Source organism: Metopolophium dirhodum, chromosome 5 (assembly GCF_019925205.1).
Source record: "Metopolophium dirhodum isolate CAU chromosome 5, ASM1992520v1, whole genome shotgun sequence".
Lineage (NCBI taxonomy): Eukaryota > Metazoa > Arthropoda > Insecta > Hemiptera > Aphididae > Metopolophium > Metopolophium dirhodum.
In genome coordinates, this window is record NC_083564.1 from 26,146,949 (window position 1) to 26,162,438 (window position 15,490).

The 15,490-nt window shown below is 28.9% G+C and overlaps 3 protein-coding genes across 3 annotated transcripts in view; 2 read left to right on the plus strand and 1 right to left on the minus strand.

Moving 5' to 3' along the window:
• The window catches only part of LOC132945824 (acetylcholine receptor subunit beta-like 1), an 81,411-nt gene extending 78,941 nt beyond the window's left edge, over positions 1 to 2,470 (plus strand). Inside the window, exon 9 of the mRNA XM_061015607.1 lies at positions 77 to 2,470. Within this exon, the coding sequence (XP_060871590.1) occupies positions 77 to 241 (165 nt within the window). The 3' untranslated portion in view covers positions 242 to 2,470. The remainder of the gene's footprint in view (positions 1 to 76) is intronic.
• Positions 2,471 to 7,706: 5,236 nt separating this feature from the next.
• On the minus strand, positions 7,707 to 10,164 carry LOC132945210 (TIMELESS-interacting protein). Its single transcript, XM_061014883.1, has 2 exons — positions 9,472 to 10,164; positions 7,707 to 8,537 (listed from the first exon to the last, which is right to left on the minus strand). Exons 1-2 carry the CDS (start codon positions 9,642 to 9,644, stop codon positions 8,045 to 8,047), a joined length of 666 nt encoding a protein of 221 aa, XP_060870866.1. The 5' UTR covers positions 9,645 to 10,164; the 3' UTR covers positions 7,707 to 8,044.
• Positions 10,165 to 10,259: 95 nt separating this feature from the next.
• Positions 10,260 to 13,609, plus strand: LOC132945209 (U3 small nucleolar RNA-associated protein 18 homolog). Its single transcript, XM_061014882.1, has 9 exons — positions 10,260 to 10,488; positions 10,675 to 10,752; positions 10,818 to 10,950; positions 11,027 to 11,215; positions 11,472 to 11,669; positions 11,745 to 11,913; positions 12,244 to 12,533; positions 12,615 to 12,754; positions 13,460 to 13,609. Exons 1-9 carry the CDS (start codon positions 10,469 to 10,471, stop codon positions 13,482 to 13,484), a joined length of 1,242 nt encoding a protein of 413 aa, XP_060870865.1. The 5' UTR covers positions 10,260 to 10,468; the 3' UTR covers positions 13,485 to 13,609.
• Positions 13,610 to 15,490: the final 1,881 nt, after the last annotated feature.

Consider the following 15,490-nt stretch of genomic DNA (forward strand, 5'->3'; position numbering starts at 1 on the left):
GATTACTGTAAATTACTCACTCTCTTGGTGGTGGTGGGGTCTCTCCATACCACTACCTCCACTTTTTTGATTGCAGATAAGAGAAGACTGGAAGTACGTAGCGATGGTTATTGATCGGCTGCAGTTGTATCTGTTCTTCTTTGTCACCACCGCCGGCACCCTTGGCATACTAATGGATGCCCCTCATATATTCGAGACTGTCGACCAGGACAAAATCATCGAAATCTACGGCGGAAAATAAACATTTAAGAAATAAAAAGATTTATAGATGAAAATGCTCAAGTTAGAACTAATTTGCTTCAGAGGAGTTATTTAAAATAATAATAATAATTAAAATAATAATTTTATTATTTTAAAATTAATGAACAAAAAAACAGTACTGTATAACCATCGTGTTGTTATTATTAATATAAAAATACAACTTAGTTAGTTTAAGTGCCAAAAAAAGAAATGTTATTTATTACTATTGTGTAAAATAATTAATGATGTTTAAGAAAAAAAAAACAAATAATATTACTAATATTTTTAGATTAGTGTTAAAGTTGGAATGAACAGCTCGCGAAAATGTCTCGAACGTCCGTACGTATACTGTTTGTATTGCAAAAATATCCTAAGGGGTTTTGAATGTGCTCAAATCGTTCATTTTCCAAGCACAACACACAGGGGGGTGTTTTATCACAGATTCAAACCAAATTTATTTTGTCCTTTAGAATTTCTCGTATTTCCGCTGCGTCCCTTCCAATAACGCACCGGTATGCTGTGAACCGCTCACCCTGTGTAACTCCAATGTGCCAATATCGTTGACGTGACAGATGATAAACTGAATTTTTTTTGCTCAAACTCGTCGCGTATAATATGTAAACAAAATAAATGGCCCAAAATTATTATTTTATAGGTTTTTCTAACGACAATAATTAAAAAGAAAAGCCGAAACATATTATTACTACCGCAATGTTTGTTTATAATTATAGTTTAATTTGTTTATCATAAATATTTCCTCATCTAAATATATTAAAATCTTCGCTCAAATATTTTTCGCTTATGCTGTACTATAGACGATGACGTCCGGGACATATTCGTCAAATTTTGAACCAACGTTTGGTGTACATAACTATTATTGTTATATTTTTTTAGTTTTTTTATTTCTCAGTTTAGTAGAAGTCATTCCGTGCCCGGTTTGTCTAGAACACTCAAATTATGAACATTATATAAGAATAACTTTGCGCGGTCTACTATTATATTATAATAATGATAATATTATACGTGTTTGAATGTGCCCAACGATTGTCTGGGTGATGGAGCTAACCGGGCTAATATTACTGTCCATAGGTTAAATCCAACGCTGGTTTCAAAATGGTCGTATATACAAATTAATCGTTAGAAACCGTTTGCAACTTTCTAGCATAACCTATGTTATAATCAAATTTATATTAAATACTAATATCTAATCATTTATTGTTATTATTATTATTATTATTATTATTATTATTATTATTATAGTGTGCACTAACGGCATACGGCTCACGTTAGTTGTATACTAGAATTTAGTTTATTTTATTATTTCATTAAAAAAAAACAAATTAATTTGTTTTTATTTTTGTTTTTTGTGTAGTGTGTGTTGCAAAATTTTGGTGTACGTACAATTTTGTTACTGCGTTTTAATATTATAATAATGTTACAACCCTTGAAAAGGGAATTTTTTTTAAGTATTGTATAAAAATAATAAATATAGTTAAGTCATGGAAGATATACAACACAGCTGTTACAATCATCCGTGTACACAATAATAATTTAATTACAAAAAAAAAAAATTAAGAAATTCAGACAATCTCATCCAATTGTAAAATGTTTATGTAATTTCTGTTTGTGTTGGCTAGTGTATAAAAAATAACAAATGTTAAGAATAAAAACAGTTCGTTATATGCCATTGCGCAATGTTTGAAACGAATCGAACAATTTAAGAAACAATATTGTTCTTATTTAAGTATCTAAGATCGTTTAAGATGTTGGATAATGTTTTGGCTTATTTTTCGTTAATTTATTTTACAATTACTTTGTTCATAAGTCAAATAATGCAACAAAACTGAAAATAACGAATTATAAAAATATGATGTTTGTTTTTTTTTTATTTTGATCTAGTCGTTTATTTGTTATCAATTATTATTATTATTATTATTATTATTATTATTATTATTATATAATTGTTAAAAAAAAGTCTGGTATTATAATGGATATTTAGTATCTGCGCAATAAAATTCATATTTAGCGACATTTATTAAATTGAAACTTGAAACAATTTTTTTTTATATGTATAATTTAAATAGATAGGCTACATTATTCGCATTTTTACAAGTAAAAAAAAATGTCTGAACAAAATGTGTTGTGAAACAGAATAAAAAAATTAAATAACTAAGATATATATAATATAAATTTGTAAACGTTTTAAAATAAATTATAGCCAAATAAATTAAACAAATTTATTGCTTGAAGTACAGTGGTTTTTTTTTTAGTGAGGCTTATAAATATAAAGTATTAGTTCTTAACTATTTTACTAGGTATAAATAATGTAAACCAGTTATATATTTTTAATTTTTTTAAATCAAATTCAAATATTAATTTTTAAAATGTTCATTGTACAGTGAACGTATTAAAATACAAATACACGGCAATTTTATATTCTAGATTTTAAAACTAGATTTTCCATTTGGTAATCAATATTTGATCACATAAATACATAATATATTAATATGTACCTACTTTTTAAAAATACATAAAAAGTAGGTAATTTAAATGCGTCTATTCTACATGTCCACATAAATTATAAATATTTCATACTATACATAATATTCGTATTTTTTATTTTTTTCCCACTTTTATAAATTAATATGTACAGTAATATGAGGTAGGTAGGTAAGAATTTTTGTTAAACCGACCTTTTAGTTTAACATTTGTTCTAAAAATAATTATTAACAACAAGTACCTAACAGGAAATTGCTATTGAACACTGAATCAACTCCTTCGCTTTACTCGTTCTTTAATGATCCGTGATTCAAACTTTGTAGTTTAACCCAAATTGTTGTTACCCGTTGAATTAAATTACTAAAATTGAATCCAACTTCCACTCAAGTAAATTGTATTCATTACTATAAAACTTAAATAATAGGTACCTTCGTACATACCAACAAAATCTGATTCAATGTATTTAATATGTGGTGCGTGGGTACCTATTGGTTATTAAAATAATAAATACCTACTCTTTTCATAATACCAACCTATACTAACTTAGGGCCGTATTCATAGTCGAAGCTCAAGAATAAGTATTGCTTAAACTTTACTTATGAGTTATGACTGAACTGAGATTCGTAAACGAGATTTTGGCTAAGGAAAACAAAAATTATTACTCGTTTTTAAGGTTGATCAAGACGATTAAAACAAATTTTTTATTTTTTAAATTATCAAAATTAGCTTAAGCAATACTTATTCTTAAGTATCGAGTTAGGTTATACCTAGCTGGTCTCTAATATATGAGACTGAATTAAGTTAATTGCTGTTTATACAATAAGTAAATTGAACTAAATCAATAGAGAGTAATTTATAATCAACGCGATCAAAGGCCTTCTCGAAGTCCGTGTATATTACATAAACTTGGCTATTATTTTTAAAAGACTAGTCTGAAGTGCTGTAGGGTTAGGTGCATGAAAGGGTTGATCCACCAGGCCTGAAACCGTGTTGGCTATTATCCAAAATGTTATTAATTGGATTGATTATGTGCTTAAGAACTAGTTTCTCTAAAAAATTGCACAAAATCTGTACAACACCTGAGATAGGTCGAAATTTTTTTACATCTGACTTATTACCTCTTTTAAAAACCGGGATGATGGAGCTGATTTTTCAGATGGATGGAAATACACCTTCCTCGAGTGATTTAACAAATAACAAAAAGACAGGATAGGCAATATAATCTGATAAATTTAAAGAAAATATCCGGAAATACCACAGGTCAGGGAGATTGGATTTATATAAAGATCGTAAGCTGTATGATAATTCGTTAACTGAAATAGTGCAGTGCGAGGGGAGAATATGGTCAAATTTTCTAATGGAAGATGTTAAGGTAGATTTAGTAGATATGTCAAATGGGGGAATAACTGAGGGTCTATATACTGAGAAAAAATAAGAAGAGAATAGGTCAGCAATATCCCTACTATTATTTGCAGTTTTATCGTTTAGGTTTAGGAAAACAGAATTAGGTGTATCATGAGAGCTAGTATTATAAAAAAAAACCCTAACCTAACCTAAATTTGTTTAGGTATATTTTAATATCGTTTTCAGAACGGTGTATTTCGAGTATACGGATTTAGATTTACACTATTGTGCTCTCAATTCAGAGAAGTTTTCGTAATTAGATTTGGTTCAATTTTTCATGTAAATGGAATGAGTCTTAATTTTTTGCCAGGCTAGGGTTGTGAGATCCTTATCAAACCAACAAGGAAATTTGTTATTATTATTAACTATTTTTTGGGGCACAAAACTAGATAGAGCTTTTAATAATGCGTCTTTGAAAATGTTGGCAGATGCTTCAACATCAAGATTATTGAAAGAATTAAACCAATTGAAATAATTAAAAATAATTTAGCATTTTTATGATCAACTGAGTTGTACATAAAAATATAAATGTAATTGTTAAGATTAGGTGCGAGGGTGGATATAGCTTACAATTTATTAAGATCATGGGACGACATGGGTCAGTAGGGGCTAATGATCAATATAAGGATTCAGGATCGAATACTGTATTTTGGAAGTTTGAAAATATTTTTATTATAATAACGATAAATATTGTATATTATAATTATTATATGATATTGCTATGCAAATATTTATTTATTTATGTATACACGGGTAGGTACCCTTTAGTAATAATTGTACAGTAGGTAAGTAGAATCTCAAATTGGCAAATATAACAGTGAAATTAAATATAATATAATGTTTTAAATTAGATAATATTTTTAAAACTAATCGTATTCATGTTTATGAATTAATATATTATAACGTATCAATATGATACTACAATAAAATCATCAATTTTATTATTATATGTATGTAATACCATTGATTATAAATACTAATATTTATAATCATTGGTAATACCTAAGTAATAATATTATCTAGACGAGAAAAAATAATAACACCACAATTATTTATAAATATTGGGGAAACAGATAACCAAACCGCGCTCTGGTGGAAACAATTTGTACCTTCCAATTCGGGATGTATAGATATAGTTTTATATTGGTTATTTTACTTTTTATAATAAATGAATTTTGGTATCGAAACCTATTATACGCTTTTATAGCTAACAGCTAACTGTATACGTTGGTAAGTACAATTTCTACTAATATTATCAAATACATTCAATTACACTTCACTTAAAGGAAAATAAATTCGAAATGTCGGGAAAACACATACAATCTCCAAACTCCACGTAGGGGGAACCCGCCTAACCATCAATACGAAAGGCGTCGAAAGCGGTCCCAGTGTTAATCTGTCTTCCCAATAGTGGGAGGTAATTTTTACGACTCCATAAATAACAAATTTGTCTAGATTTTACTGTTAAGTTAAACTAAAGTATCAGTTGGATACTTTTAATAGTCAAACAATTTTAATATTTATTTGTTATAATATAATTTTGATGTCTGATCGCAAACAATATAACTATTCGTACCTTTACGAAATCGATCTATTCATGAAAAAAAAACGATAAATACTCTGTGTGTGTCCTCAAAAACACTTACACAGCAATATATATTATATTATATAAATATTTAAGTCATTACAATTATAAAAAAATAAAAATACTTGATCAAATTGATCATATTATATTTTATTGTGGGGAATTTTTCTTTTAAGTTTTAGTCAAATCATAAATCATAGTATCATTAATAACAAAAAAAGTAAATTCGTGGAAACACGTATGTGACTGCGCGCGCCCATTACACTACCGTAATCGCTAAGAGTTTTTTCTCCAAGGATACATTCTTTAAAATCTCGCGCCCGGGGGCAGATGCTCCCCCTGGCCTCCCACCTATAATCTGGCTTTGAATTTGAATTTGTAGAGTTGTAATATATTATATAGGAATAAATGTTCGTATTCAATTATAGTATCTTATTCATTGCAGTATTGCACCGTATCCCATATATTAAGATTTCTGAATTGTCATGCTAATTGTTGTCATCATAACTGATTCATACGATTCAGAATTCTTCAACATAATATTATTTAATTTTAATTTAAACACGTCATAGAATATCATAACATGGTAACATAATATTATCATAACACAGCCGTCACGTGATGCGCGCGCAGCGGATGCCAAAATATTAAATAACATGCTGGCATGAGACGCTCATGTGCGATGTGTCGGATAGTTAGCGCACAATTTTTTTCTCTCTGACCCACGCGCAACATAGCAAATTTTACATTTACTATAATAATTATAACAATAATAATTTCTAAAATTAGAGTAAATTCATCTCTTATAAAATTTAGACGTATGAATAATATTTAGTGAACCTTATAGGAATTTTTTATATTTTAATTTTAAAGCAAGTTATGAGTATGTTAAAATTGTTAATTGCTTGTGCATTTTAAAATACTTATAACTGGCTTTAAAATTAAAATCTAAAAAAAACCTATGAGGTTCACTAGATAATAATTTTACCTTTAAGTTTTATAAGATGCCAATCCATTCTAATTTTTAAACTAATAGAGCTAAACGGGATCTGCTGAGCGTGCAATTTGCTATGTTATACGTTTGTAAGACAGAAACGCATGCGTGTGTAATGCACTCATAAAATATCTCTACATGCATATTTTTAGTTTTTAGCAACTTTAAAATCTAAAAACTACACTGAATAAACAACAAATATTATAGGGATATAACTATATATATAGTAGGTGCATTATGTTATTTAAACTTACTAGGTAAGATGTAAGTAGATAATAACTAAGGCTAGGGACTTCATGCCCTATAAAACCTTAAAATATGCATGCATTTATGCACTTAAAAATGATCATATATGCTCTTAAAATTTTTTAATTTTCGAAAAAAAACATTAAACTATAAAGCACTGAGTGATCAACTAAAAACACTGAACTACCGAATTCTGAAACATACGACTGTAGGCGACTAGATGTATTTGCCTTTACTTTAGGCATTTTTATCTTTAATTTTAAACTTTTATTCACACAAGACGCAACTACGCAAGACAAACACACATAGTACATACGATACGAATAGACGAATTGACATCAACTGACCGTATTCGGCGTATTCCTTATCGACCAATTTCACAACACACAAATAATTGTGAAAATACACGGTATAGCGATTATTTAATCATTTTAATCTATTTTTATCCAATTTCTAGAAAATTCATGTATTAAATATTCTATAGTAGGTACCACACTACCTATGTATAAAATATTTTTCTCTGTTATGCATGTATTGTTTTAAATTTGTTTAAATAAAATATGTGAAATATGCACTTAAAATAAAAATACAACAAAAATATGCTCTTATAGGGAAAAACAACTGAATATGCAAAATATGCAAAATAAAACTGATTGCTTTAAACTCCTAGTACTATGAAACAAATTTCTATATTACTTAGCTATGTTTTGAATGATTATTGAAAAACATGCAAACTCCTATGAGTCCCTAGCCCTAATAATAACAATGACATACATTTCACAATATATAAATATTGTATATTTAATCAATGCTAATTTAAAATATATAAATACAAAAACTTTACTTTATAGTTGATAATCTTTATATCATTAATTTGATTCTTTAATATTTCACATATCAATTGTCGCAATTAACAAAATTATTTTCCTCTGAATATTTCATATTATAATTTCTTAATAATTAATTAAAAAAATAAATCTTCCTTAGATTTATGGAACATAAATCTGTTGACAAATGTAAATTATTAATAATATTACTAAGATTTAAAAGATACAGGATTTGCATTGAAAGAAGCATTACATGTTACTAAATTTTGCAGCAAATGTTACTTCTTGTTCTTGGCGAGCTCTTATCTTAGCTTGTCGCCTTTCCTCAGCCAACATTCGGTTTCGCATCATCCTTTGTCTTTGTTCTTCAGTTAATCCAGTGTTACTGACACTTGGAGTAGATGTTACTGGGAATATATCTACAGTGTTAGCAATCTGATCAAATACATCAATCTGAGGAGGTGATGGTTCAACCACATCATCCTCAATTTGTGTTACACAATTATTGATATCCATATCCATCCTTATTCGTTTCAACATTACCTTAATTTCATTCTTTTTCCCTAATTTCTCTAACTTATCGATACAGTCATCAAATGTATACCTAGGAAATAATCTATGAGTCCATTGTTCTAGACGGTTTATGACAGCATTGAGATCTTCAGATTCATGGCCTTTACCTTTCAACTGAATATTGTCAAACCATATTGGAAGTACAGATAACCCACGAGTACCACGCAACCTACAATTCATAAATAATAAACAAAATTAGGCTTCAACAATTGTTTGAAAGTAAAATAACACAATTAGACATTTTTTAAACAAAAATAACTAGAATAAAAACCATTTTCTGAGTATCATATCTGGACCATCACATATTGGGAGTTTTAAATTTTGTATGAACACTAGTATAGGTACACATGATAATGCGGCAAGGGATATGCTTAGCTGCCCAGTTTTTAAGCAGCCTGCCTTCCCACGAACAGAGTATAGTCAGAAAAATAAACTCTATAATATTGCCGAACTAAAACTAAGAATAACTTGAAATCTTGCTTAAGTTTAATGATTTATCTATAATTTAAAATTTGTTTTTTTTAATAATAGGTACAAGAGGAAAAATTAGAAGGTGCTAGGTAGCTAACTTTTGAATTTATTATTACTACCTACAAACTATTAATCAACCATATTAGAACATAGACATTGGTAATTGGTGGAATAATATTGGTATACTTCTACTTTACGGGACACCTTTTTGTTGCAATTTTTCTCTTGGAAACTTATGAACTTAAGTACACTGAAAACAAAGGTGAAGACAGAATTTGGCGCTCGAGCATAGTTTCGCAGTTACGACACTTCAAAGTTAGTATATAAAGAGTGGGGAAAATTCAAAATAATAAGAATGGATATACAGAGGTGACCCTGTGACCAACTTGAAGTAAAATTGCATTGCAAGTCGAGAGGTTTTTTTTTTTGTCCTAACGCAGCGCAGCTAGCGAGTGTCAACGCGGGTTACACTAGCGCTCCCCCCCCCCCCCCCCAAAAAAAGGGTGTCCTATAAAGCAGAAAAGTTCCTAAAAATTAAACTTTGGAAAATCACTTGAATGGTTTTGTTCATAGGTAGGCTCCTTACTAGGCTACTTTCCTACATTATCTACCTACAATATAATTATGATTACCTTTCGGGATTCAATTTAGGTTGTGGATTTCTTACACGGATCTTCACTGGAACAATTCTTTTTTCCTCATTTTGATCGTCGTTGTCTTGCGGTTCTAGATATTTATTCACATCTTCATCGAGATGATGATCTTCGACCAAATTTTCAAATTCATTATCTTCAAAAAGGTCCATCGCTGATCTGGAAAAAAATCAGCAATGGCATCCGTCGAAAAACAATATAAACGGCGCTGTCAAGCAGTAAACGTTTCTTCAGTATCAGCGTCGGCCGTGTCGTCTTCACTAACCAATTGCCGACCACCAGTGTGGCTGTCCTCTTCGTTTAAACGATTCAAATAGACGCACAACAGATATTTGTTCAGGCGGTCCGTCAGAGTTGGTTGGATGGTATTTTCGGTTTCGTATTCGTGTTGGTCTTTGGGCTTCCCGGTCATGACAGATCGAGCAATTATGATTAATCCCGCGTTCCCGCTTAATTGACGACAATCAGATTCTATTCTGTGATCGGACCACTGATCAGTTACCAGTTTACCACCACGGTCGTACCATGAACATAAATATTTATTATTTTTTTTATAATTTATTCATTAATCGTTACCAGCACGGATATAGATATAACAGTGTTATAGCAACGTATTTTGTAGACATTTAGTTCAGTGCACGAATTAAGATATTATTCTGTGGATCAGTTTCAGTGACAGTTGTAAATTGACAATTGTAGACACGCAAGGACGGTGCACATCACGATTTAAGATAGTACTATCTTAAATCATTGTTTGAACCACGGTCCAAAATTTGAACCATAGATATAAATTGGCTACTGAGCGGAATACACTATCACTTATCACTAATTAGTTTAGAAACACTGCACATGGCATTCGTGAACCGCTCAGCGCTCAAGTTTAGAATTGCAAATTGCTAATACCTTTCTTGAATTAATCTTGATCTCTATTCCGTGCTACCATAGACCATAAATTGGTCACTCAAAGGCCAAAACCATGAATAAATCTGAAACTGTGTAAGTATCGTTTAATTTATGTAACTATGTTCAATTATTATAAACAAACAATTTAAAAAAAATTTTGATTTATACCTTGTATTATATCTCCAGTATCTTCAGTTATTACAATGTTTGTGCATACCTATCTATTTACTATAAAAACTTCTGTAAAAATAACCTGTTTTTAATAATTTTGTTTACTAGTGATTGTCTAGAAGAAAACATGAATGGTAAAAAGAATTTTAAACGAGCATGGCGAGATGAGGATGACAAAAAATCCAAGTGAGTTTAACTTTTTTTTTATTATAGACAATTTTAAATTGTATTATTTTATTTTTATTATTTAGCAAAGAACAGAGAAAAATTTTGAAACAAAAGTATGTTGGAATTGTTGGTAAACCAAAATGGGCCGAAATCACTACAGATCAATCAAAAAAAGTATTACTAGATGATGAAGATGAAGATTTGGATTTGCTTAAAGTAAATATTTATATGATATAAGTATACAACCAACAAGTACTTAATTACAAATTAATATAATTTAAAATTATTTCAGTACAGTGGTAATTTAGCTCGTACAAAAAAAGGAGTAAATTTGGCTAAAGGTTTGATTGGTATAAAAAAATTACACAATTTAAATTTGTCAACGTCATCTTGTGGAAAAATTGTTAAATCAGTAGAATTTCATCCAACATCAAGTTTAGCATTAATTGCTGGTATCTCAGGAAGAGCTTCAATTGTACAGGTATGATTTTAAACCGAGTTTTAAACTTAAATCTTTAACACGTTTGTGGTCACTTTACTTTTTAATATTATTCAAGTACCTACCTCAAAGAATCACCTTTATATTACTGTTAGAGCAGTAAGAGCTGCTAGAACAGTAATAGTTTATTTAGAATTACAAAAAAACTATTATTGAAATGATAACAAAACCTATTTTATTACTTATCAGAATATATTTCTATTATTAAACTACAAATATTTTAAACTATTGTTTACAGGTTGATGGATTTAAAAATGATAAACTACAATCCATTAAATTTCAAAAATTTGCTATCGACTGTGCACATTTTACTGTTGATGGAAAACAGTTTGTGGCTGGATCCAGGACACAAAGAAATTTTTACTGCTATGATTTAATGGAAGGAAGGTCAATGTTTGTTCCTGTTCATCACAATATTGGACAGACTAGAATGGATGTTAGTTGTTATTAGTTTTTAGTAGTTTTCTATTACCCATCACTTTTGATTTCTTACAAATTTAAATTTTGATAGAATTTTTGCATGTCTCCTGACGGAAAGTTAATAGCTTCTTGTGGCAAGTATGGTGAGATTCATTTATTTACTGCTAAGAGCAAAGAATGGATAACTACATTAAAGATGAATGGTGCAGCAAATTCCCTAACTTTCACCAATGATGGCAAGAGAATGTATTCCTTTGGAGGTATATAAATTTATGTTTTTAAGTTGGTTACTTGAACAGTTAATAGAGCATCAACAGAGTATGGAAACTAAGAATGTACAGTAGGTTATCAGCATTCTAATCCATATCAAAGCATAAAGCAGTACTTTTATACTATTATTGTTATTTAAAATTTTTTTTTTAAAGTAATAATAGGATATTTTATTTTGTAATACATTTTTAGCACAGTTCAAATCATCAATGTAATGTTCTTGACAGCTTTTTCACAAGTACTTTAAATAAAAATAAGATATAAATCTAGCTGACTGTCCAAAATGATGTTAATATTAAAAAATATTTAACCATTTACAGAAAATGGAGAAATTTATGAATGGGATATGAACAGTCGTACCTGTATAAAGAAATTTATGGATGACGGTTGTCTCCAAGGCACTAGTTTAGCTCTATCGGGAGACAATCAGTATTTGGCAGCTGGCTCATCATCAGGTGTTGTAAATTTATATAAATTACCTTGCGATGTAAATCCAAAGCCAGATAAAACCATTTTAAACTTGCTGACCACTGTTTCAAAATTAAGCTTCAACAAAAGTTCTGATATTTTAGCTATGGTTTCTAATCAAAAGAATGATGCAATTAAATTGGTAATATTAACATTTTCTTTATAATATTATTTTGTATCATTTAGTTATTTAATATAATAATGTATAATTACTTTTTTTCAGTTACATGTACCATCTAAAACTGTGTTTTCGAATTTCCCTACAACATCTGATAATGTTGGGAAAGTTAACTGTATAGATTTCTCACCCAATGGTGGATACCTTGGTTTATCTAATAATAAATCTGAAGCTCTACTGTATAGGTAATTACAACCATTAGAAATATTATCTGAGTTTTAATTTTATTTATCTTGCTTTTCCTTTATTACTTTTTTTTAAAATATTAATTTGAAAAACTTAGAATTTGTAGTTTATACATGATGTATTATCATTGAGTATAAATTCTATAGAGAAAATACTTTTAGTTGAAATATCCATTATTACAATGGAAAAATCAATTTGACCAACATTATATAATATATTATTACAACCATATTATAACTATTAACATAAAAGATTATGTAAACTATATTATTTTATGTTTGGCAAAGATAGAGGTCATCTATTTTATAGAGATTGCCTTTCTATTATAAAATGTATAGTCAATAGTATATGTTTAAAGGCCCGTATTACTTTAGTCGACTACGCATAACCCACTGATTTTACCGACCGAATTCCGCGGTTTAACCTTAAATCAATTATTGTAATACAGGCCCAAAGTGTTAGTCTTAACTCCTGAACCATACAGGAGTGAATCAGAGTTAAGTTTATGGTGAAGACGATGGATCAATTTTGTCATGGATTGAATACTGTACATTTAAGCCTCTAACTTTTGAATTTTGATATTGCTATGATCTGTCTTAATTATGATATAACATTTATGTTTCACTTATACATTTTTTAAAAATAAATAATTATAGAATTGGTGAGTCATAAATACAACATACAATTTTTTTTTTATGTTACAGATTGACACATTTCAAAAACTACTAGAACTGCATTAAGAAGAAGTTCAGCTGTTGTATAAATATACAAAAAGATCATTAATTATTTATAAATGTCAAAGTTGTTTTCACAAATTTAATTTAATATAAAATAATGATAATAAAATATAAAAATGTTGGTTTTTTCTAAATATTATGAATTATATGTTAAACAGAGTATATCTTATGTTAGCACGTATGGTTGTATGGGTCTATAATATGGCATTTAAAAAAGACAAAATAATAGGTGTTTCTTTGTTTTTAACTGGAAATGTTTCTATCACAATTTTAAAATGTTTAAGCACGCAATTGTAACAATACCAAAATCAACTTTATTTTTTCGAATGGTAAATTTTATACTTTTTACTCATTTTGTAGAGATATTTTTTTCTAAAAATGTTGATTATCGAATTATCAATTTTGGTTTGTTAGTTAATTAATTACAGTCCTTAAATTTTAGTAAATTCATTAATACTTTTAATTGAAATAATTGGTAAATTGAATTTACTAGAACTAAATAATTTTTAATAATAATAAAATATCTATATATTGGGACCTTTAGCTCACTATTGATTGGTTACATTATTATGTTTAATGATTGTTCATGCAACTCGGCATTAATTTTCTAGTTAAGGTCCCCAAACACTGCCGTGGTGGCTGTGATCTGATTTTTTTATAAACTTTAAATGTTTAAATGACTATGTCGTGCAAAGCGTGTGGTTGAAAATAATTTCGGCATTCTTACAAAAAAATGAAAGGTTAACAAAAGACCGATAGAGGTAAAGGAGGAAACTACTAAAAAAATTGTCTTAGCAACATGTATATATTGCACAACTATCTTCGCGTGAGTAATAGTGATGTAGTTATAACCTCAGACGAAGATGAGTCAAGCGCAGGCTTTAGTCAGATTGAATACAATAATCAAAGAGGAACTAATGAATCTTTACGCATACGGGAAAAATTTGTAAATTTTTTTAACTCTTAAAATATAACATCTTCATTTTCAAGAAAAAAATTATTTAAAATTATTATTATTTTGAAAGGTATGATAACACAGATATAAATTAAACTAAATGTCAAAATCATGTTTAATATATTTTTCAAAAAATTATACACTCACGTCTGCATTCATAAAATTTATAACAATTTAAAAAATAAATATATATAGTAGGCGAGTATAATTATTATACTATATTACATACAGCAATAGGCGCAATTTGGACAATTGATTTGAGGGGGGCTAAATTTATAAAATCAATACAGACCCGCATAATTTTTTTATCAGGTGGATTTAAGAATGAATATATTCAAAAACTTAGGGGACTTAAATAAAACTAGGAGGGGCTAAGCCCCCCTAGACCCCCCCCCAAATTGCGCCTATGCATACGGCGTACATATAAAGTTAATTAAAATAAAATGAAATTCAAAATAGTAATATAATATTTTCATAATATTACCTTTTCCTCCGTTCATTTCACGACTTCTCACAGTGTCCCACAATTGATCCTTTTTTCTGGTGTCTTTAAGAGGATATCAGCGCACCATTTGTTTTCTCTCTCTGACCCACGCGCAACATGTACAAAACGCATTAACGCAGAATCATTTTTTCTATGTTTTTAAGTAGTCTTATAGAGTAAAATCATCCATTACAAAAAAGATAGGTAATAATTTTTTTGAGGGATTATCGATTTGTCTAAATATTATTTCAAAACAATTTTAACATAATTTAAATTTACAACATTTTTTTGTTTATTTTGAGAGTCAAGTACAAAGTCAAATAACTGCAATACAATTTAAAATCGATATGTCATTACATCAAATATATTATTATCTATCTGTTTTGTAATATTGGATTTTACTCTAAGATTACTTAAAAACATAGAAAAAATGATTCTGCGTTAATGCGTTTTTTTTGTCCATGTTGCGCGTGGTACAGAGAGAGAAAACAAATAGTGCGCTGACATCCTCTTAAATTCTCGCAATGCCATATCATACAGTATCGGATGCTTTTGGACA

What these genes read in the sequence shown, in the direction of transcription:
- LOC132945209 (XM_061014882.1), top strand. Translation starts at nt 10,469, where the DNA reads ATGAATAAATCTGAAACTGT. An exon ending in GAGGATGACAAAAAATCCAA is followed by an intron (nt 10,753 to 10,817) that starts GTGAGTTTAACT and finishes TTTATTATTTAG; the next exon opens with CAAAGAACAGAGAAAAATTT. An exon ending in AGAATGATGCAATTAAATTG is followed by an intron (nt 12,534 to 12,614) that starts GTAATATTAACA and finishes ACTTTTTTTCAG; the next exon opens with TTACATGTACCATCTAAAAC.
- LOC132945210 (XM_061014883.1), bottom strand. Translation starts at nt 9,644, where the DNA reads ATGGACCTTTTTGAAGATAATGAATTTGAAAATTTGGTCGAAGATCAT. An exon ending in CCTAAATTGAATCCCGAAAG is followed by an intron (nt 8,538 to 9,471) that starts GTAATCATAATT and finishes TATGAATTGTAG; the next exon opens with GTTGCGTGGTACTCGTGGGT.